The sequence below is a fragment of the Chrysemys picta genome, chromosome 1 (assembly GCF_011386835.1).
Source record: "Chrysemys picta bellii isolate R12L10 chromosome 1, ASM1138683v2, whole genome shotgun sequence".
NCBI classification, from domain to species: domain Eukaryota; kingdom Metazoa; phylum Chordata; order Testudines; family Emydidae; genus Chrysemys; species Chrysemys picta.
The window spans coordinates 347211374-347234000 of NC_088791.1; the positions used below are offsets into that span (position 1 = coordinate 347211374).

General features: G+C 57.6%; 1 protein-coding gene and 1 long non-coding RNA gene across 17 annotated transcripts in view; one reads left to right on the forward strand and one right to left on the reverse strand.

The window, feature by feature from the left end:
• Positions 1-22627, reverse strand: part of ARAP1 (ArfGAP with RhoGAP domain, ankyrin repeat and PH domain 1) — a 222196-nt gene that overhangs the window by 25939 nt on the left and 173630 nt on the right. For all 16 annotated transcript variants that reach the window (XR_010597928.1, XR_010597926.1, XR_010597927.1 and 13 more), the window contains 12 exons: positions 19247-19421; positions 13904-14038; positions 13106-13241; positions 11404-11506; positions 10006-10201; positions 9213-9252; positions 8430-8593; positions 6938-7150; positions 4932-5037; positions 2828-2975; positions 1655-1741; positions 674-742 (listed from right to left, as the gene is read on the reverse strand). Coding sequence is in view for 8 of the 16 variants with exons in the window: in XM_065581836.1 (XP_065437908.1) it covers positions 674-742; positions 1655-1741; positions 2828-2975; positions 4932-5037; positions 6938-7150; positions 8430-8593; positions 9213-9252; positions 10006-10201; positions 11404-11506; positions 13106-13241; positions 13904-14038; positions 19247-19421 (1572 nt within the window). In the remaining 8 variants the exon portion in view is untranslated. The remainder of the gene's footprint in view (positions 1-673; positions 743-1654; positions 1742-2827; positions 2976-4931; positions 5038-6937; positions 7151-8429; positions 8594-9212; positions 9253-10005; positions 10202-11403; positions 11507-13105; positions 13242-13903; positions 14039-19246; positions 19422-22627) is intronic.
• Positions 694-4235, forward strand: LOC122172149 (uncharacterized). The gene is made up of 2 exons (XR_006172192.2): positions 694-807; positions 1289-4235. It is a non-coding gene; the product is annotated as an uncharacterized LOC122172149 (long non-coding RNA).

Below are 22627 nucleotides of genomic sequence, written 5' to 3' on the forward strand. Positions count from 1 at the left end.
GAGGCGAGGAAGAAAGAAGCCTCTTGTGTCTGCGTCATGGCAGGTCATGTCTCCAGATCCCCCCACCCCTCAGTGCAAGCCCGAGCATCCAGTGGGGTACCAGCCCTTCTGACCAGGAGCCACGGACCCTTGCGTTCGTTCTGTGGCTAGCGGGCAGCCCTCGGAAGCGGTTTGCCAGGGCTGCGCCTTCTGTCGGGGCAGTCAGAGGAAGGCGCTAGCTCTGCTGTTGAAGGGACCAGATTGAAAATCCTCTCTGCACTGCCCCACACTGGCATGTGCGAAGCTTCCCTAGCAGGATCCCCTGATCCCCCGTGCTCAGAGTCACATGTGCCCTGGGGTGGAGGTGGAAGCTCCCGCACCCGCTTGCCAGGGCAAGCCCAGCGCTGGGGCTCAGAGGGCAGTCAGGATGCAATCGGTTGCCCCATTTCACGCCAGCTGTCTGGAGCACCGGCGCCACCCTGACTGTCCCCCAAGCGGCACTGTGATGCTCCAGCCCTTTGGATCAGAGTGAAGGGAGCATCGCGTGCCACCGCCCGGCCTATCCCTCCAGCTTCCCCTTCCTCGGGGCGCACAGCGCATGACACCGCTTCCGGCGGAGACTCTGCAAAGGCCTGTCCGAGGCACGCCCAGCGATGGCCTCTTTCCCTTCCCACTGCCTCTGCCCTCGCCTCACCTTGACGTGCTGCTCTGCTTCCGTCTTCTTCTCCTCCAGATACACTGTGCAGATGAAGTCCCCGGCTTGCTGGAAGGAAACAAGAAAGGGGCTTTTACCAGCAGGTTCCTGTTTACAGAGGGGCACCGACACTGGTGAGTGTGAATCCCCTCCCGGCCTGGCCTGCCACACCCCAGAGTTAATCTGGGTGCAGAGATCCCCCTCATTATTCGCTGAATAACCCCCCATCACAGGGCGGCTGGGCCTTTAAGGGGAGAAGGGTCCCACGCCCTACCTGTGACACACTTAACTCCATAGGTGGGCAAAAGGAAGGTCATGTGATCGGTGGGTCATGTGATTTAATCAGGTCACTGCTCAGAAGGCAGCTGACCCTGTTTCCACCCCCTATTCTCAAGCAGTTCAGCACAACAATGAATTTTGTCCTGGTCCCACTAGAGCGCCCCCTGCTGGTCAGCAGCAGCAGTGACTGGAGCCGCGAGAAGCCATCAGCGGGAACATGGAGCATTTCTCGCTGGCCTTGTGGTGGTCCAGCGGTGGGCTAACCGGGGATGTGAGGACAGACCCAGAGGCTGCTGAATGGGAGGGGGAAATAGCTGAAAATGTTTTTTATTTCAGCTTCCAAAGGGTAACAGGAAGTGGCGTGAGCGAGCTGGGACCTCACAAGCTGCCCCCTTCTACCGCCTAGGATTCTGGGAGCGACAGAAAAGGGGGATTTGCTCTTGGGAGGGCGAATGGGCAGCCCCAGCACACACAGCGCCGTGAAACCATGTGTGTCAGAACCGGAAGCAGCCTCTACAGCCAGACTGCTAAAGCGGAGAGCGACCCTCCCAGGTTAGCTGCCAGAGGAGACTAGCTGTGTCTGCCTGGCCCCTTCGGAGTTCCTGAGATCTTAGTTTCCCAGTGGCTCTCCGAAGAGAACCGAGCGAGCGTGTGCAGGTGAGACCTGCCCCTCCTCCACCAGCGGGCGGACGGGCTGGCTACCTGGGTTCCACTGGATGAGCCGGCTATCCGCATCTTGATGATGGCTGTGATCTCGTCCTGCTGTTTCCTCATCTCTTGTTCGTCCACCTGCCGAGAGGAGAGAAGGCCAGAGTGATCGAACCCTCGGCAGCCCGGCAGCAGAAAGACCAGATGGACAGCTTCACGTGGGGCCCAGCTCTGGGAGGACACGAGCCTCCCCCATCAGTCCCTGCCCCCCTACCCGTCACTGAGCTGTGCTGGTCCGGAGTCACCCACCTGCCCAGCTCCACCGGCCAAGGAAAGGCACTCAACAGGGCTTCCCGTGCTTCTCCCCACCCGCTCCGATGTCGAGTGCCTAGCCCATGCCATCACGGCTTCACTGCTATTGTTATTCATGCTAGCTCAGGTACGTCCGTATGTGCTGCATTCACACCCACTGGCAGCAGTACAGCCGGACCCTCTGTGTCGTCAGGGTCTCTCCTTGATCTGTGAGACGCAATCCCACCCTCCACTTGCCTCCAAGCAAACTGGACTTCTCCAGCATGGCTCAGACACAGCCACCTTCCCCTCATGGATCCCCCAAATCCAGCCAGTCCTCTCCAAAGTCACCCTTCTCCCAATGGCCGGGCTTTCTCTGCAGAGGGTGCTTTATAGGATCTGGTGGCTAGTGCACTGCTGAGAATCGTATGCCCGGAGCCAGGTGCTGAGTGACGGGTGGAAAGAGAGGCTGGAGATCAGAAAGATGACAAAGGAAAAAACTTCCTCGTGGAGGAAGCTCCCAGGGTAAAACAATGGGCGCGAAGGGTCATAGTAACAGTAATCATGCCAAGCTCTTAACATCCGTGGATCTCAAAGCACTTCATAAAGGAGGTTAGTCTCATCGGTAAGATGGGGAAACTGAGGCACAGGGAGGGGAAGTAGCTTGCCCAAGGTAGCAGAGCTGGCAGTAGAAGCCAGGTCTCCTGATTTGCTGTCTAGTGTTCTGGCCACCAGACCACACTGCTCCACAGAAGAGCTTGAATAGATAGAGGCCAGGTTACAACGGACAACAATGCGAACGCTCATTCTGGCTGGGCGAAGAAGGCAACGTTTTCTATAGGTGCCCGGGAGCCGAGTGTACGGGCTCTAGGCCTGGAAGCCTTCGGTCCGCTGAGGGAGACGCTTTGGGGAGTGGGGCTTCTGAACGCTACGTACGCTAAATATGACCACGTAGCGGCTGATGAGATCCTCCACCACGCGCCCCGCCTTGTAGTCCTTCCCATCCGTCTGGAAGAGCGTCGGCCCGAAGACAATCGCCAGGTTGTGTGTGTTCATCTGGTTCATCTCGGAGAAGTACTGGACCCTGAGGAAAGCCAGCACATTAAGGACAGCTCCTCCCGGAGCTCCAGCTGCCTCCCCGCCCTGCCCCAATGGCCCTCTCAGATCTCGCCATGCCAGTCGGGGTTTCCGTTTCTGGGGGGACCCTCCATGGGTTGCTGTGTGTAGTGCTCTAGGCCCAGATCCTACAAGGTACTGATCTCCGTGGGAGCTAGGCACCTAAACACCTTAGAAGGTCTGGGCCCAGGCTCGGCTCTCTAGTGGTGGGGACCCTCTCGGCCAGACATACCCTGCTCCGCCTCTGACCTAGGGCAAACCCCCAGCCGTTGGTGAATGGCTCAGGGACGCTGGTGGGTCAAAGCAGCCAGCTGCTGCTCACAGGGGTTGGGATTTGAATTCTGCTCTGGCTCCTGGCAGGGCTGGTGGGCACCTGGGAACAGAACTACCAAGGAGCGGGAAAGGAGTTCCTCTCTCTCCAGCTGGTCTAAGGGAACAAGCTGTGCTTTCTGACAGATCCAGGCAGATGTATGATTTTAGTTTATTATCCATGTATTGTGTCAGGTTATGATTAATCAACATCTTATATCATACAGATTCATTGTATGTTAATTAGAGTTCATCTGTAGGATTACAGAAGTACAAGATTGATCAGTATTTAGAGGAACCATGTACTAGACGTAAGTCAGACGAGCTGAAACGCAAAAACCTGTAGGCTGAGACCTGCAAGATTTTAGCTCAACTATTTTAGGCCTTGGAGACAGGAAATGCTGACATGAGTCAATGACCGAGAAATAACCCGAAAGATGATGTGAAAAGAGGTACCAGCTGGTAATATTGTGAAAGTTTAGCAGGAAGATTAAATTTAAATGATAAAATGCTGTAACAGCAAATATTGTCTCCAACATGTGTCTTCACCACAAAATAAAGGTGGTACGGCAATGTTAATGAGAATCCGCCCAGCCTATAGGGGGGTCCCTTGTGGTTCTAGAGGACACAGACCAGATAGAAAAAGAGGATTGACACTTCCAGGTACACGCGCAGAGTGTAGGTATAGACAGAATCACAGGATAAAAGAGGGTGCCCAGAGCTTAAAAATTGAGCTTCCCATGGGAAACCTCCAGCAGGAACCATACCCGTATTGATGATCAGTCCCTCAGGGGCCAACAGACTCTAACCCCATCTAGGAGGATGTGAGCATGTCTGTCGTTACTTATCTTTAGGAAGTGTAAACGCTGTGACATTTAGAACTCTGTTGGTAACTTGAATAATAAACGGCTAAAAGAGATGTTCTTGTGATCGTCTGTGTTACTTGCCTATGGTTTCAAGTGTTCCCATGGGCTCTAGAGCCAGACCAAAGAGAGAGAACTGTTGAACGTGAGACTGTAGCTGCCAGAGCTGAACCCACTGTAGTATAATTAACATTCAATAAAATAAACGGCTACACAGACCCGGCAGGTGGGACCCATTAGCCATAAAAGGTGCAGGCTCTTTGAAGGGGAGGCAGAAGAACCCGTCCCAGGAGCTCTGGGAAAGACAAACACTGCTCTGCTGACCCTGAGTCTGGCCTTCATCCTAACAACACTGTGCGTATCTGGAGCCTCCTTTCGATGAGGGTCTCACAACCCCCCTGTGCGGAAGTTCACTACTAACATGTTTGGGGTCACACAGGAAGCTGGTGGCAGAGCAGGGGATTAAGCTCAGGTCTCCGGAATCCCTGGCTTTAGACCCTTCCCCTCCACAGCCTGTTAGGGACAGAACGACCCGTATCTCGCTGCATCCCAAACCAGCAGATCAACCCAGCGCCTCTTTCCTTAGCAGGGAGCCCTGGTGAGTGACTCTCCAGCTGGGTGGACCCTAGGCCTTGCGTGCCCAGCTGGCAGGACGAGGCACACAGCTCCGGCACCCACCGGAGAGCACTGGCCTCGGCCAGGCCCCGAGTGGAGCCGCGCAGCTGGGCTCGGCCGCGCCGCGCCCCCCTTACCGGTACAGGTGGTTGATCAGCGCTTTGACGGTGGCTCTGTTCACCACGGGGAGGCTGCTCAGGAGTTGGCGGTACTGGCCGATCTTCTCCTCCTCATTGTCAATCGCTGGTGGGGAAGGAAGCGGAGCACAGGGTGAGCAGAGCCGCTCGGTGGCAGAGCGGGTGGGCTCGGGGGAGGAGGCAACCAGCCAAATGCTGCCGGATTGGCTGCTAGGCTTCCCTGCCGGGGGTCATCCATGGTACAAACTGAGCTGGGCTCTCACCGGACCCTCCTCTGCTTGCCTGACCCCCGTCCAGCCATTTCCCAGACTGCCCCTCACTTGCCCCATCCCCTCCCGCCAGCTGCTTCTCCTCACGGGATCGCCTGGCTTCCCACCCCAGACACAAGCCCTCAGCTGCTGTTCAGCCAGGAGGAGGCCGCAGAGGAAGGGCTGGGGCGGCACACAGAGGATTGCAGCCTCCTGGGGTGGAGGACAGCCCGGATAGGCAGGGGCGTGGGTGGAGGACAGCCCGGACAGGCAGGGGCGTGAGTGGAGGACAGCCCGGACAGGCAGGGGCATGGGACGGGAGGGACATGGCTGAGCTCCCCGCTCGCATCTCAGCTGGTTGTCAGACGGATTCACCCATCCCCGGTGCTGGTGCTGCTGGGCAGCTCCAGCTGGAAAGGGTGAACGGTCCGGCGTCCTTCCTGCTGTGCTGGACGAGCTGAAGCGTCGCCTCGTCCCTCTGACCTGCCGCGAACCCATCAAGAGGAGAAACACCCCCCACCCCTGCGAGGCTGGAGATCCGGGACACACCTGCGTCTCAGTCCAGCCCTGCTCCCCTCATTTCCCCTCAGCCCTGCCCCACAGGAAGACTTGGATCTTCCCACCGCAGAGGGACCTGGTTCCTGTGCCGTGTTCCCCACTCAGTCAGGGCAGGCGCCAGATCTCTCTTCCTGTGATTCATGGCCCCATCTGCGCCTGGCCACTTCTAACCCCCGGAACCAGAGGCCTCAACCCGCCCATAGTTCTCCCAACAAAACATCTGCAGCCCAGATGCTGTTTCCCAGCCTGATGGTGCCACGGAGGAGCCAGCCGGTGGCACTAGCCAGCTGCAGCTCAGCTGTGTGTCTACCCCACCTGCTCAGCGCGAGCGCTCTGGGCTAAATAAACCAGGAAAGGACGTCTTGGAGTTGTTCTCAGGCCCCCTGAGCAGGCTGTAGCACCCTGCTGTGCCGTGCTGGAGCGACACAGGCAGAGGGGCTGGCTGAGACGTCTGCTACTGACCTGAGACAACTAAGCTCCACCCGCAGCCGAAATGCCTAATCCTGCAATAATCAATCATAATATGAATCCCGTAGGGAGCTGGCTGGTGTGGACATGTCACACTGCCCCCTACTGGCTGGCATCAGAACTGCTGAACTGTGTGTCGCCGGCCCGCAGGGCTTAGAGCTCACGGAGAGTAGCTGTGCTCTAGGAGCAAGAGGGTGGGAGTTCTGTCCCCGTGACGCTCTAAGAGGATGGGCTGTGCAGCCAGAGGAGTGAGAGTTTGTGACAGTGATTCGTCCTTCTCTGATGCCTACCTCTCAAAGTGTTTTGCAAACAGCAGTTAAGTTTCATACACTCCAGTGTGGGAGAAGTAAATAGTATAACTCCCATTTCACAGATGGGGAAACTGAGGCACGGGGGGTGGGGGCAGTCACTTGCCCAAGGTCACCCAGCAGGCACGTGGCAGACCTGGGATTGGAACCAGCAACCCTGACTTCCAATCCCTTGATCTAACCCCAACCCAGATTAGTCTCCCCTCTCTAAAGCAGGGCCTGTTAACAGCCTGGACTCCCCATTATCCTCCCACTCCAGGGCACCCAGCTACCACTGCTCTCCCTGCAATGCCGCCCCCTTGTGTCAGACTCATAGATTTATGGACTGTAAGGCCAGAAGGGACCCCTGGATCACCTAGCCTCAGCTCCTGTCGTTACACCTGCATTCAAGGCTCTGCCAGGAGAGGACAGCAGCGCCCCCTACCTGCTGCCTTCAGCCAGTCCTGGCAGAACTCTTTGGTGAAGAGCCCATCCCCGAGGTCTCGGAAGAACCTCTTCAGCGTGTTGGAGACGTCGTCCACCTGGTGCTCCCCTTCCTTGAGCCGGACCCTGCGTGCGTCCTTCCGGAGCATCTCCAGCAGGTTGGTGGTCTTGGAGTTCTGGCCGCTCTTCCTGTAGATCCCCTCCGAGGTCAGCCCTGGAGCGGGAGCGGTCACTCGAGGTCAGCGATGCAAACGGCCTCATGTGAAGAACAAAGAACTCTCCCACAGGGAGTCACAGGCCACCCACCCTCCCACTAGCCTGACACAAGAAGCCAAGCGGAGCTCTGCAAGGAATGGAAGACCAATGCCTCTCTCTCAGCATGTGCCCGGTGACCACCGCCAATTTCTGTGAGGGTCGTAGGGCTGGATCCAAAGACCAGTCTAGTCCCTGGGAGTCTTTCCCCTGGACGCTAGGGGCTCTGGATCCGGCCCTTAGCAAAGGAAACAAACCCGTGTAATCATCAGTCCTTTAAGCCTCAGACCCACACTTGGGCTGGGCCCACATCAACCCTGCATCAGAACACTGAGACGCGGCGCTGCTGATCTCGACACGTCTAGAAAGAGCCCAGGTAGGGGCCCGAGCATGGGCTAGAAGGGAGTTTAAGGCGTCGGTCCATCTGGAGGAAGGGAATTTGTCGCAGAGGAAGCCACGCGGCAGGAGATAGGGCGGCCAGCTAAGGAAGGGGTGTTCAGACCTGGCCACTACGGAAGAGCTCTCTGACTGCGAGAGCTGGTGGTCAAAGGAACAGACTCTGCACATGGCCAAGACCAGCTGCTAAGCCATATATTCATAAACACAACACTGAATGCCCTGAACCCATCACTGCAACCAGCCACAGAAGTAGCCTTCCTACCCCCTCACCAGGCCAGGCGGAGGTAACGTGCTAATGCAATGGATGCATCCTGCGGTAGGTCAAGGAGAGAAGACAGGTGGTAATATACCTGCCTGCACTTCCCTTGTCCTCCTGGAGCTGGGTGTGCCATAGTCTGCACCTCTGAATTGTCACTATGGTTCCATTATAGACTCAGACTCATAGACATTAAGGCCAGAAGGGACCATCATGATCATCTAGTCTGACCTCCTGCACAACGCAGGCCACAGAACCTCGCCCACCCACTCCTGTGATAGACCCTGAACCTCTGGCTGAGTCACTGACATCCTAAATCATGGTTTAAAGACTTCAAGTTACCAAGAATCCACCATTTACACTAGTTTAAACCTGCAAGTGACCCCCGCCCCATGCTGCAGAGGAAGGCGAAACCCCAGCCTTCGTCAGCATGGGTTAGGGAGGTGATGGGTAACGGTGCTGGCCAATGGCCCATCCAGCACCAAACCATCTCTCGGGCCAGGGGCTTGCCTCTGGAAGCAGAGGTGCCCCCAGCACGCAGGCGAGGGGGAGAGGGCGTGCTGCATGCCCACAGACAGGGACGTACCGCACTGCGTGATGTAATCGATGCATCTGTCTACGATGACGGGAATGTCCGACTCCGTGAGCTGCTGCTCGGACAACGTGTCGCCGGAGCTCCCCGCAGCCTTCTGGATGGCAGCCACCCAGCCCAAGAAATCCAGCTTCCTCTCCCCTTGGATGTACAGCGTCCTGGAGAGACAAGCGAGGCCCCACAGCCCCTTAGCTGGGAAACAACAACCGGGACTGCTATGCATGCTGAAGAGTCCGTCAGTTGATACGTCTAGGCTGCAGCACCTCTAGCCTCAGAGGCTCCTGCCCTCTAACGTGAATTCCACGTGGGTGGAAGGTACTGGGTGAACAGCCCTGGGCAGCCACGTCTTCAGGCTACCCCCCACAGCCCTGCCCACCGCGACGTGTCTCAGCCTGGCCCTGCCCATCTCCCTGGAGAGACAGCAACCTCTGCGCCCTCTGCTGGCAGCGTGAAGCAGGGGCAGGTCCTCAGTGTCAGACGTGGTGAACGCCTGCCCCCCCCCGCAACGGACTGAGGCCAACCAGATTGTTTCACACGAGCCACTGAGCATATAGCGGGGGGTTGCTGCTTCCTGCCTCTGCTAAGATTTGCCCAAGGGACCGAGGGAAGTCCCCATCTCATCACCCACCCACCTCCGGTGCCGCTGGTTATTTTTAGACCCTTTCGGCTTTCTAGGAGAACCCCGCCACTTTTAAGAACCTGCAGGATCTAACGAACCCGAAGGATCTCTCCCTCGGCTCTGCCCTGCACTACACGAAGCGCAAACAGGCTTTTTACCTTCTTCTCTCCACCAGAACCAGACTGTCCCCTTGGACGGCTGTGAAATGAAAAGCAGAGATGCCGTGAGATTGCACCAGCGCGGGAAGCTCGCCTTCCCCATCCTGCGGCTAGACGGAGGTAGGAGCTCGGTTCTGCTGGGGAAAGCGCCAGCTGCCAACAGAGGCGCTGACACGAGGCGGACCAGCAGTGGTGCTGCAGGGAGCTGAGAGAGGTGGCACTAACAGACTTCTCTCCGGGTGGTACATTGGACAGCGGTGCGGCAGGTGGAACTAGCCTCCTGGAGTTGGCACTGAACCAAGCCCCAAGTCTGGGTTGGGGGACATTGTGCCATGGGAGATATGCACCTGAAAGATTTTGGGGCACCTTTTGCAGAAGGGGTATTAACCCCTCCGTCCTGGGCAACCATCTTGCTGCCTTTAGAGTCTATCAGAGGAGTGCTCTCCCTCACTGCTCCGCTTAGGAGTGTAATTGTGGAGCGTTACTAGTGGAGAACAATGGGGCAGGTTCCTCCCCAGAGCAGGCTGCATTTCAGCACTGGGGGAGCAATCCCGGCCCATAACGTGCGCCGAGATCCTCCAGGATCACAGGTGCTGTGTAAATGGACTGTTCTGTAAAACGCCAGTGGCCTGTCGGACTCACGGTACTGGGTTTTAACGTGGCGAGGGGAAAGGACGGGGCAAGCCCTGGGGTGGGTGGGGATGACACCGACCAGACCCCTCCCTAGGGAGAAGCAAGGCAAGGGGCCCAGGCGGAGGGACAGCATGGAAGCAGGAAGGGGTGTGGTGCATACAGAGCTCCTGCAGCTTCTTCAGGTGCACAGCCTCCTCCTTGTCACTGTCCTCGAAGAAGGCGTAGAGGATGGACTGGGTGAGGGCGAACCAGCCCTCCTTGGCCCGCGCCAAGTTCAGGCCGCCCTTGTACTGCAGCCGTCCGATCCGCTCGAAGTCGTGACTCAGCAGCTCGTCCGCTCGGGGGTGGATGAAGGACTGAGGCGTGGGCAGCAGCAAGGCAGGGAGAAGAGAGGAGAAAAGCCATCGTCAATACAGCTACCCAGCCATGAACGGCACGAGGAGCCGGACGCAGAGCCCACCGGGGAGCTGCACCTCCGGGGGAGCGGGGGTGTGCATGACAGTGGGAGGGGAAAGCTGGCGTTAGCCGCCTTTGTGCCACCTGGATTCTGGGCCGGCCGAGAGCTGGAGCAGCACCTGGCATAAATTAGAGCAGCCTCAGGGGCTGCTCTAACTGAGAGCAACTTCCCCAGGGCGGCCTGGGGGCTGCGGCCCCAGAATCTCCGGAGCAGCATGTGCTGTGGAGAGGCCTCCCTGGCACACCCCTAAACTGCAGCCCTACGTGCTGGGGAATTCTCCTCGCTGGGCCCCTCAGCTCCCCATGTCCCAGTGAGAGGGAGCGAATCTCTCCTGTAGTGGCGGGGTTACTCGCCATCCTTGCTCACCGCCCCTGAATCTGGTTCCCCAGGCCTCCAGGGGACTAAGCTCCAGATGTGCTTCCAAATTTGGCCCTAGTGAACAAGCCCCACACGGGGCCCTCGAGTGATTTGAAAGGACAGGACCATGCAGTGAGGACAACGTCCCAGTCCCGAGGCTCGCTGCCCATGCCCGGTTAGCTGCTGGAGCGCCCTGTGCAGGACCTTCACTTGGGAACTGTCCTGGAGACAGAGGGGAAAGTAAGCCCGGCCAGTCCGGTCCGGTCCGGCGTACCGGCAAGAGCTGGTACACAGCCGACTGTACCAGCAGGGGGCAGCTTCCCCAGGTGGGCAATTTAAAAGGGCCCTTTAAATTGCCACCAGAGCCCCGCTGCCAGAGCCCCAGGGTAGCAGCGGCATCCGGGAGCCCTGGGCCTCCGATGGTGATTTAAAGGTCCCAGGGCTCCCAGCCGCCGCTACCACAGCCGGAGCCCCGGGCCCTTTAAATCGCTGCCAGAGCCCTGGCTTAGCGGCAACGATTTAAAGGGCCTGGGGATTTAAAGGCCCGTCCCTTCCGCCTGAGGCCACATCCTTTCTGCCCGAGGGACAACCCCCCGCCTGCTCAGGACCCCGGCCCTGCGTACCGGTAAGTCCCTTAAGTGACTTTCACCCCTGCCTGGAGACCATGCTCCATTCAAATCCAGACCGGGATTCAACCCCTAGCAAATTCCCTCCACCACTTCTCAGCGCCGGGGTGCCCCTTACCTTGGCGATGGACTTGACCCACTTCCGAATGGCCTCCGGGTTCTCCAGCCCAAAGAGGTACAGTCTCTCCGATTCGATGTAGATCTCAAATGTGCTCTCATACCTGCGCGAGGGAGAGAGCGAGAAGAAAGGAGGGAAGGAGACACGTACACTGAGGATTTCATTTGACCTCGAGCCCTTTCTGGTCCCATCTCCACCTTTACTCCAAACTAGCCCGCACTGCTCTGCAGTCCCCTGAAGGGGGCCCAGACCCAGTTTTCTTCCTCACAACAAGGACTTCACTGCAAAAGCCGCTCTGAGAGTCCCAGGCAGCCGCTGGGAAAGTACAGGAGAAGGAGGCTGGTATAGAAATATCCAAACCACAACTAATGTGATTCTGGGGTGCATCAAGAGAAGTGTGTACAAGACATAGGCGGTAAGTGTCCCTCTCTACCAGCTGCAGAACTGTGTCCAGTTCTGGGGGCCAGACTTTAGGAAGGATGGGGACAAACTGGAAAGAGTTCAGAGGAGAGCAACAGAAATGATCAAAGGTAGAAAACCTGGCCTGTGAGGAAATGATGAAAAAATCTGGGCATGTCTAGTCTTGAGAAAAGAAGACTGAGGGGGGACGTGAGAACAGTCTTCAGATACGTTAAGGGCTGTTCTAAAGGAGAGTGATCCATTGTTCTCCATGTCCACCGAAGGTAGGACAAGAAGTAATGGGCTTAATCTGCAGCATGAGAGGTTTAGGATACATGTTAGGAAAAACTTTCTAACTCTCCAGGGAGTTAAGCTCTGGAACAGGCGCCTAAGGGAGGTTGTGGAATCCCGTCACTGGAGGTTTGTAAGACCAGGCTGGACAAACCCCTGTCAGGGCTGCTCTAGGTTTACTTGGCCCTGCCCCAGCGCAGGGGGCTGCACTTGACGATCTCTCGAGGTCCCTTCCAGTCGACACGTCGATGATTCTATAGAGGCGCCTCACCGGCTCCGGGGCCGCTGTGAGTGACTCCATTCCATGGAGTGACCACAAGGGACCTCGCCAGGCTACGGGACTGAGCTCAAGAACCCCTGACTTCAGGGATGCTGCTCCTGATCTACACCAGTGTGAGGAGAGAATCAGGCAACTGCTGTGTAAGCCACGCCCGGGGATGGGCTTGCACGGTGCTAGCTGCCAGCCTGGAAGACGCTCTCACTGCTACGGGTACGAACAGCTATCAGAAGGCTCTGCTTTCGCCTGGGAGGCAGCGTTGCTACTTCCACATCCAGGGACAGGTGGTTCGATTCCCTGGAGGGGACAAATTCCTCGGGGACTGGAAAGACCCTTGTGAGACCCAAGGCAAGGTAGATTTAATGCTGCCGCAAGGAATCCCTGCCGCGATGCAGCCAACTCACGCAGCAAATGATCCCCGCAAAGGTAGATAGGTCTGAGTCCCGTTCTACTAATGGGGAAACTCAGACAAAGGTTTAAGTAACGTGTCCAAAGCACATCACTGGCAGAGCCATGATCAGACACTGGGAGTCCCAAACTCACTCGTTACGCACACAGGTCTAGAAATGGCTGTACGGTGCCTATGGGCCCTCCCCACGTCATTAGCACTCACTGGCCTCGGCACTGTTGCTGCTCCAGCCTTCGCCAGAGAGGGGTCATTATGTTCCCATTCCCTGTAGAGTGCTTCTGCGGGCAGGGGCCCCCTGGGGCCAGGCGGGGTGGGCAGACCCTTACCCGTGGGTGTCAGGCGGGTTGTTCACCAGGCACACAATCTCCTCCATCTTGATCTCGCCGTTAGGCACGGCGTTGCGGTCGTTCTCGTAGTAGCTGAAGATGCTGTCATTGAGGGTGCACCAGCGGCGGCTGAATTCTACGGGGGACAGGAGTTAAAGGGGGCGCGGTGTTTACTGTGGCTTATGGACCCCACACAAAACCCAGTCAGTTTCCAAGCAAAAAGAATGGTTTGTCCAATGGCCAGGCCTGCAAGTTTCCCCAGGGATCTGAAAGCCAGGCTGGGCCCTTCCCTTCCCACACCTCCGCACTGCCAGCAAAAGGTCTGTCAGCCAAATTCTGCTCTCTGGGCCACCCCTGGTCCTGGCGCTGGGTTTGCACATCGGAGCTCACAAACAACTCTGTTAATGACATGCAGGCAGGACTCCAGCTCCCACAGCTGGGCTGGTGCCGCAGGGTTAACCGAAGTCAAGAGCTGCCACGGCTTATGCTAGGTATCTACAGAGACATCTGACACCCTACCCGGCCCGGGTCGCACCCCATCGCCAAAGCCACCCCGGGTGTGTCTGTCTCTCTGTCTTGGGGTTTTCTGCTCTCTTACAGAACAAAGCCCCAGCCCCGTGCTGCAGAGACACTTACCTTGACCTAGACTTAAACGAGCCACAGAGCCAGCTGCTGTAGCCTGGCAGATGGACTGTGCCACCTCAGACAGCAGCGGGTCCTGTGCTGCACCACGCCGCACGATGCCGCCCCAACCCCGCCCCACTCCTCTCCCCGGCAAGTAACCACGGGAGCCCCTACCTTCCCGGGATTTCCGTTCATGCACCAGCTTGGCCATGGAGGGCGTCTTGAAGAGGAAGCCGTTGTGAGTGACGGACGGCAGGATCACCGAGTACTGCTTCTCCTCGCTGTTCCCCGCTTCCACCCGCGGGATCTCTGCAGTCACAAACGGCATTAAAGGCCCATTGGGTGCAGGCCGTGCCCAGCGGACGAGGGATTTGAACTCTCGCTGGCTGGGAGCCAAGAGTCACTCTGGCATTGGCAGCCCAGGGCAAACAGCAACCCTGAGGCGGTCAGGGCAACCGACCAGCTTCCTATGATAACAGCCGTCCGGCCACAGGCTAGAAGCTGCGTTCTGCTGCTTTTCTATAGTACCCCTGAGCAGCCCCAGAGACCACTCTTAGAGCAGGCCTGGTGCTAGCTGTCATGGTGCCTGGCGCTGCCTGCAGGATTCGATCTGGCCCGGAGGGGTTCGGTCTCCGGGGCTCAGTTAACCCTTGGCCTCTCTGCTGAGACCACAAACAGCTGTTACGTGCACCCTCGGAGCTGGGTTGAAACCCAACAGCCAGCAGCCTGTCAGCTTTCAGACCCTACAGCCCTCGGGGCGGGGGACACAGCTCAGACACCGTATCCCACCCCCAGCCCTCTGAGCGGCCCGGCCTGCCTGAGTGAGACGTGTTAACCCCTCACCTGCCAACGAACAGAAGACCTCAGTCACCCCCACAGCATCGTCTGCCTAGGCTGCCCCCTCTTACGTCCCAATACGCCAGCACCCCAGAAAGAAGCAGAGGGGCTGAGCAGCAATGGGTTATCCCAGCAGGGCAGCCGGAGGGGAGCTCTGGGCTACAGCCCTAGCTTTGCGATGTGGAGCTAGCTATCGGGGAGATGGCCCTCCTGCCTCCCCTGCGGGCTGACAGGAAGCGCAGACGCGACGTGCTGTGCAGGGTAAAGGGGGCAGGAGACCAGGTGCTCTGTGGGGAGCAGCATCTGCACGGTATGCCGAGTGTTCGACTGTCCTGCATGCTGCAGCTGGTGCTCTTAGCAACGGCCGACACAGGCCTCACCTGGGAGCTCTGGGCTTTGTGCCACCTCACAGCTCCTCCGGCTGCCCTCTCACCACCTACCGCTCAGCGCCCCGTCCCCTCCTGCTGCCACCTCCCAAGGTGTACACGGGGCACTTCCTGCGCCCCTCGGCCCGAGCTGAGCTGCCCTCCAGCGGCGCGGCGCCCCGCTGCTCTTTAAATCCTGCTAGATTGAACGTCGGGAACGGTTCATGTCCAGGTACAAGGGGGCAGTAAATGAACAGCCCCAAGCAGCACCAGTGCAGTGGTACATCTCCTACTCTGCTGCTTGGGCCCGGAGAAGAGATCCTGGCATAGAGGTCCCCTCCTTGGGCGCGTGAGCCCTGGAGGCAGGCCTGGTGGTCTGCTTGGGGGGCTGGGATGGTGCCAGAGTGGCAGGGCACATTCAGGGCAATCGCAGGGGCAGGCGGATGTGTGAGGATTGCGGCAGGGCATCGGAACTGGCTCATCACCAGGCTGTCATAGAGCCCCACAACAATAGCCCTGGGACTGGCCGAGGAGACGCTGTTGTTACAGTCCCTTGTCGTCGCTCTGTTAAACGGAAGGAGCCGGCGCAATCAGCCGGAGCTCGTCTCGCCGAGCTGACAGCTCTGTTGTGCTGCTTCGTGACCAGCAAGTCAGAGGAAGGGATTCCTGAGCTACGCAAACCGGACACAGAGAGGGCCTGGTTTATCTAACATAAACCAACAGCCAGGCCAGTGGGGAGACAAAAGCCACATCCTCACACCCTGGGATTCCAGGCTGGGGGCATGGCACTGGTGCTGAATTCACTGCTAACCTTCCAGGGGAGGGGAAAAAAAGACTCTCCTAGGATGGTCTTGGGACTCAGGGGAGCTGGGCTCTATTCCCGGCTCCGCCACAGACACCTTGCGTTAGTCACGTCACCACTCTGGGCCTCAGTTTCCCCATCTGTAAAACAGAGACGATGTTCTTTCCTTTCCTCACAGAGACACCATTCAAGCTGAAATCACCCACGCCAGTGGAGCGCGCTGAGCTCCTCACAGGGAAGGTGCTCAAGAATCAGGGCAGAAGGTCGTTCTCTCTAACAAGTAGTTCTTCAGCGCCGACGGAGTGCTCGGGGCTTTACGAACCACAGCGGAAGATGAGGTCCTGGCCTGCAGGTGGCCAAAGGACAGGCCTGCTATAAAAGCTGATCTCGGTTCTATTCCCAGCGCTGCCATGGACGCTTCACGGCTCTGGGGCTCAGTTTCCCCCTCGGTGGCAATACGCAGGCCCCTGGGTGCAGTGCTCAGAGATCTGGGGTGGAAAGGTGCAAACCCCGGGGTTACTGCTGTTCCACAGGGACCAGGGGGCTGGATAGGGTGGTGTAGAAGCGAGGTCCCTGCCCAGGATTGTTTACAGCAGAGATGCTTATCTGAATCCTTTGACTCTGCCAGCTGGCAATCTGGGCACAGCAGCGTTCTCAAGAGCTCTCTGCTTCTCTCTCTTTCTGGTCTGGCTGAAAATACCCGGAGAACAGCCCCTCCTGTGGTATTCCAGCTCTTATGTTTCTGGCCTCCCTGGGAACCCAGCAGTACAAATGATCGACGGGGGAGACATGAGCGTTCGGGCTCTTGCTCTGTGTGAGTTGTGAGCCTGGACTGCACATTCTGCAGCCTGATTTGCCCATCCCTCATAGACAGGGCCCTTAGGTCCTTGCCAGAAACGTACCTCAGCACACTGGAGTGCAGGCAAACAGCAAGAAGCAAGCCCGGGATGGCCCCAGGAGAGGGACTAGTTGACCTAAGAGCTCTCAGATGTCTCTGATTCATCGTGCACAATCTGGAGAGGCCTCCCACCGGCTGGATTTACTTTTGTGCTGACGTTTCTAAACTTGCTGGGCCAGATTTCTCCCCCTCTCCACTCCCCACCCCCCTAAATCCAACAACTGCAAGAGGTTTATAGGTCACCCAGACATTACGGTCATGAGCGAGCTGTCTATAGATTAGACTAGAGATCAACAGCAGAGATCGATTGGCCCACACTGCTCCCAGGCGTTGTATCCCTGATGATGAACATTTCCTCTCCTTCTTCCCCTCTGCAACGTCCGGGTCCCTACCCGAGTCGATGGGAGTTTTCCAGAGATATAACAGAACCAGGAATAAGCCTTTAGAATGAGACGCCCTTTGACTGCCTTGAGGTTTTTGTCCTATGGAACCAGAGCTGCAGGTGAGAGATGGGCCGGAAGCAAACCAAAACCTGGGCTTGTTTGCAGACTTTGTTCTGCCCTAGCGCTAGCGTGCCGAGATCTAACTTCGAGCGCTGCAGGGCCGCGGCCGGTGGGGAAATGGCTGTGGCGATGCAGGGTGGGGAGGGATTGTATTGAATGCACACAGTCGATCTTCCCCTGGAGGCCACGATCTGCGCGTATGTGGCTTGACACGCTCATGAAGGGTTAAATGCTGCAAAGCAATGAGCCACGCTGAGCAAGAAGTCAGCTGGGAGCTCGGGTGCTCAGCGCCACACAGGTCAGACCCCAGCAAATGACTGACGGGGGCGGAAACCCTCACTGGAAATGTGGAACAGTCTAGAGCAGAGCATCGCTTTGGTGAATACCGGGCAGCTGACGGGTCACGCTTCCCCCAGCCATCTGCCCGAGCGCCTGGAAACACCTGGGTCTATTGCCTTACCGTGTGGTCACCTGACAGACAGACGAGCCTTTGCTGCCGGCGCGCCATCACCCTGCTGCGCTGAATGCACAGCGAGAGCAGTCTGTCAGAACCAGCACCAGGGCCGGCTCCAGGCACCAGCTTGTCAAGCAGGTGCTTGGGGTGGCCGCTCCGGAGAGGGGCGGCACGTCCAGGTATTCGGAGGCAATTCGGCAGACGGTCCCTCACTCCGCCTGGGAGCGAAGGACCTCCCGCCGAATTGCCGCCGCAGATCGCGATCACGATCGCGGCTTTTTTTTTGGCTGCTTGGGGCAGCCAAAACCCTGGAGCCAGCCCTGACCAGCACGGCGGGTGTGTTTATCCCGGGCCATGGCAGTCGGTGGGAGCTTTGCATCGCCTTTCACGGGAGCAGACGCTGGGGGTGCTGGCATCCAGAGAGGTCCCAGCCATGGGCTGGAGGGTGGAGCTCCACACTGGGTCTCCCGGTGACCATGTGACTGAGAACAGGCGGAGTGCAACCAGGTAGAATAGGAACCAGCAGCTCCTACCACCACCCAACCTGCCCTTCCTTCCCACTTCAGCAGAGTCACGCCTGATTTACGCCGCTGCAGCGAAGAGCCGAATCCAGTCTGACACTTTCTCATCTCATACTGATGGAGCGCAGGGGCCAAGCAGGGGAGAGAACATTGCTTTTCAGACCCCCAGGGGAAGGACTGCAGGATCCGGCTCCACGGGGCTCCCTCCCATCGGACGCTGCCCTAGATTGCTGAGGCATGCTAGGACAGCACGGAAAGATGCTCCAGGCAGATTCCAACCAGCCCATGAGAACGGTGGGAGAGAAGCCACCGCTCCTGGTGCCTTTGGGCTGGGCTGTTCGCTGCATTTTTTCTGGGTAAGAAGGGCTTTTGAAACACAGTTTTAAATGTGTGTTACAGCTGACACCAACGTACACCCATACCAGCTCCCTCCTCATTCATACCCGCTCCCTGTGCTCATTACACCCCTGAGTCTGACACTTTCTCCAGAATGGTGGGGGAAACTTTCCTGGAAGCCTGACCAGAGCTCGCCTGATTCCAGCTACACGCCAAAGACTCTGTGTTTGTGCCAAAAGTTGGTCCTTTGGGGCTGAAACCTGAGCCACCGTGGGGCCAGGAGGTTCAGCTCTGAGTCAGCCCAAGAGGAGGCAGGGAAGAGTTCAGAGCAGGCCCAAGGACGGGGCGAGCGCAGTTCTGGGTTCACATGGGACCCACAGAACCAAAGCCCTGGCTCACGTGAACCGACACCGCCCAGTTTCAAATAGCTCTGCCAGGGACCTAGCAGGCTCCGAGCTAATGCTTCAAACTCACGTAGGATCTCTTAAGCGTTCTTGCAACTTTGCTGTCCACACTCGGCCCCTCCTCCGTGGCGCGGAGGATCTCAAAGCACTTGGCACATGTTGCAAACCAAGCCTCATTAGCGAGGTAGGTGAGCACACCCAGCCCTATTTCACCGGTGAGAGAAACAACGCAAGTGACTTGGTGTGTGACCTTGAACCAGTCAGTAGCGGAGCAGAGAACAGAGCCCGCGGCTGATGCTCTAACCACTAGCCCAGCCCACCCGTAGCATTCCCAGACCTCCATCCTGCTCACAGCCCCGGCTTGGGGGCTCTGCCCGGTCCCACCTGCTCCTCTTACCTGAGCTTTTGTTATGAAGCAGGAATTCCATCTGCAGCTTCTGTCCAGCCTGCTCGGCTAAGGCGATGGGGTTCGGGAAGTCGGGGTCCCCGGAGAAGCAGCTCACCTCCGCCCCGCAGAACACCAAGGACTGAGTTTCAGCCAAGTCGCTGGTCGTCACCGTAGCGCACAGGGCCTGCAAGAGGGCAAGGGAGGCAACGGATGAGTCCAGTCGCCGCTGGAGACACGGCAGAGCATCAGCAGAGAATGCCAAAGCCCCCTCACCAGCTAAACCCCAGGGTGGGAGGGCTCCGAGCTGAGCTCAGCAGAACAGGCTGGAAACAAAATATCGACAGAGGCAGAAAGCGCCGCAGGCCAGGGGTGCTGATTGCTGCAGCTGGGAGCTGGCTTCCAGGCCGGCTGGGGAAGGGAAAGGGGCTTGAACTGGGGGAGAAAGTTTGGAGCGGCTTTGGTTTTAATCCCTCCTTTACGGAGCCCTGGGTGAAGTCATACAGCGAGAGGGTGGGATGGCCTCTGTATAGGGAGAAAACAAGCAAGCCCACATGTGGAATTCCAGAGCGCCTCTCCGACTCCCAGCCAGCCAAGAGAGGCTTAGGGCGGGGACTGGACTTTCTAAGCAAACACAAATACAAAGCCCAGGAGGGAAAGCGGCTTGCAATCTGATACGGCCAGCCTGGTTTCTGTTGTTCTCCAGCCCAGTCGCTGCTCCCACATAATCCTCACCACGGGTGTGAAGCAAAAGGAAAAAAGAAAGAGTTCAAGAGTTAATTATGCTCCTCCCACCGTCCCCCCAACTTTGCCTGGAGCATGGAAAAATTCAGCTTTCCCGCTTGGTGCCATGTCTGTCACCAGCAGTTACCAGTGTCTCTTAAAGGGACGCTCAACATAGCTCTCTGAAATTTGCTCATTTAAAAGATTTCAGTTCCCTGATGGAGCCTCCGGGAAATAGCCTGTCCTGAAAGAATTCCTTTAGAACCATATCACAGGGGTTGGTCTGCTATGCTGCAGTGTTTTGGAAGGTCATTTGGGGGCCCCCAGGGTAACAGTGCATCCCCCTCTGGTGGCTGGTTCTTTAGAGGATAACTGCTTACTACCGCTACCAGCCAAAGAAGTAATTCCTCTTGCTCCAGCGGCAGAGGTCCGGGCTCTTCCGAAGCAGTGATTTTGAGTCCCAGTAGACTTCACTCACTTGGTGTGAGTGGCCAATAACAAGAATTAAGCAACACAATTAGGCAGCACAATGTGTGAATCATATTGCCCCCTAGTGACTGAGCCACTAGAGGATAACAGCCTACTACTGCTAGAGGAGCTACTCCTTTGGCTCAAGCCTGCTTCAGCGCTGAAGTGCCCTGGTTCAAAACCCGCTGGTCATCCATGGCGGGAGGGTATTACACTTGGGCCGACCACTCCTGCCCCCTGCCTTGCAACGCTTATAACCTCGACCAGCTTTGCAAGAGGAGCTTATAATGAGCTGTGGGCTCGAAAGCCATTTGGTGTTCAGGGACTGCCGACACCTGGAATAGACCAGGGTCCCCATGCGGTTCCTAGCCGCACACACACACTGATTGTGGCAAAGGTGCCTGAAGGAGACCCAGCCCTCGAGTTGTTGTTCAGTCAAGACCAGCTCTTTTCAGGCCTGAGCCACTAGCCCTCAGGGAGGAGGGGATCTAGGCCAACTGCAAGTTTCAATCTGTCCTGTTCAAACCTTTGGACTGGGCTAAGAGAAGAATGAAGCTGCCAGGTCCCTGGATGGTCTTGACATTTGGTTACCAGCCTCTCTCCCTACAGGCTGCAGCCAAGGCCAATACGCACCTGGGGCAAATACTGCTAGAGCATCCCTGCAGCAGCAGTGAGACCAGCCTTGCCAGCGGACTGCGTGTGGGGCATGAATAAACAGGACCCGAGGTAAAGCGGGCGGGGGCTGAAGGGGCATAGGAGTGGATGGCTGGCCTGGAGGAGCCGGGATCCTCAGGCATGGCCTATCCCCAGCATTGCGAGGGGAGACGCTGGCCCCGTGGATAGGATCACGGGAAGAAAACAAATGCAGCATTATGCTCAGGGAGAACGGGCCTGGGTGACATGAGACCGTAAGAGCGGCCAGACTGGGTCAGACCAAGGTCCAGCTAGCCCAGTGTCCTGTCTTCCGACAGTGGCCAATGCCAGGTTCCCCCAAAGGGATTGAACAGAACAGGGAATCATCAAGCGATCCACCCCTGTTGCCCATTCCCAGCCCCTGGCAAGCAGAGGCTAGAGACACCATCCCTGCCCAGACGATGGGCTGGGGATGACGCCAGAGGACGGGCAGTACTTTCTGCTTCAGAGGTCTGGGGGGGGGGGGGGGGCGAGCCAAAACTCCGGACCCCGATGTTCTGATCACTCCATCCACCCAGCTCCTCCCGCGGTATCCTGCTGGATTTGCCGAGCGGATTATTTTTAGCTTGTGCCTTCTCCTTTCTTTCCAGCACCAAGAAAAAGCAAAGCCCCAACCATCTCCCTCCCAACCGGCCACAGCCCGGGGAGGACCTGGGATCTCAGCACTAAGCGGGCCCCCATCTGCAGAGTGATGCAGTCACCTCTGGGGTGGCACGCAGCAGCTACTGAACAGCACACAGCAACATTTCATGACACGTTACAACCATACCTGAGACATTGCAGAGGGAATTTTAGGGAGACAGAATGTTATTTCTTAACTGGAATTTGGCCAGAACAATTGGATTAGCCTCCCAGGTCTCGACCTGGGATCTTCAGGCTAAGAGCAGCTCAGGCGTCAGTTTAACATCTATTTATTGAAAACCAACATTTAACCACGCACCAGGCAAACTACCTGACCCTCCACAGAGCCCGACCTGAGCCACCCCCCCCGTGCATCACACCTTCCCTATATACAACACACACATCACAGACAATAACACTGAGCACTTGTCGGTCAGACAGGAGCATGCCCATTTCACAGATGGGGGAAACTGAAGCAGGGAGCCAGGCAGCCTCTTTTGCGTGATCAACCTGCAAGACCTTGGAGCTGATTCATAGATTTTAGGGACAGAGGAGGTCAGACGCGAGGATCACCACTCGGGCCACTACCTGGGCTCCCACAGCTCCCAGTGCTATCGACTGGAGCTGTGGGTACCTGGCCCCTCCGAAAATCAGTGTCACCATCGGTGGCCCATTTGTGAACATTTGGGCTTTGGCAGCTGGGCAAAGCTCCCAGAGCGAGTCAGGCAGAACCACCCTTCGGAGTTCCCAGCTCCCAGGCCTGAGCCCCTCACACTAGGCCGTGCTGCCTCTGCGGAAGGTGAGGAGGAAAATCCAGCGTTGAAGGAGGCTCTTTAGCACGCAGGCCCTGGGTGGAGAAGGCCCCGCCCACTCACTGTCTCCAGGTGA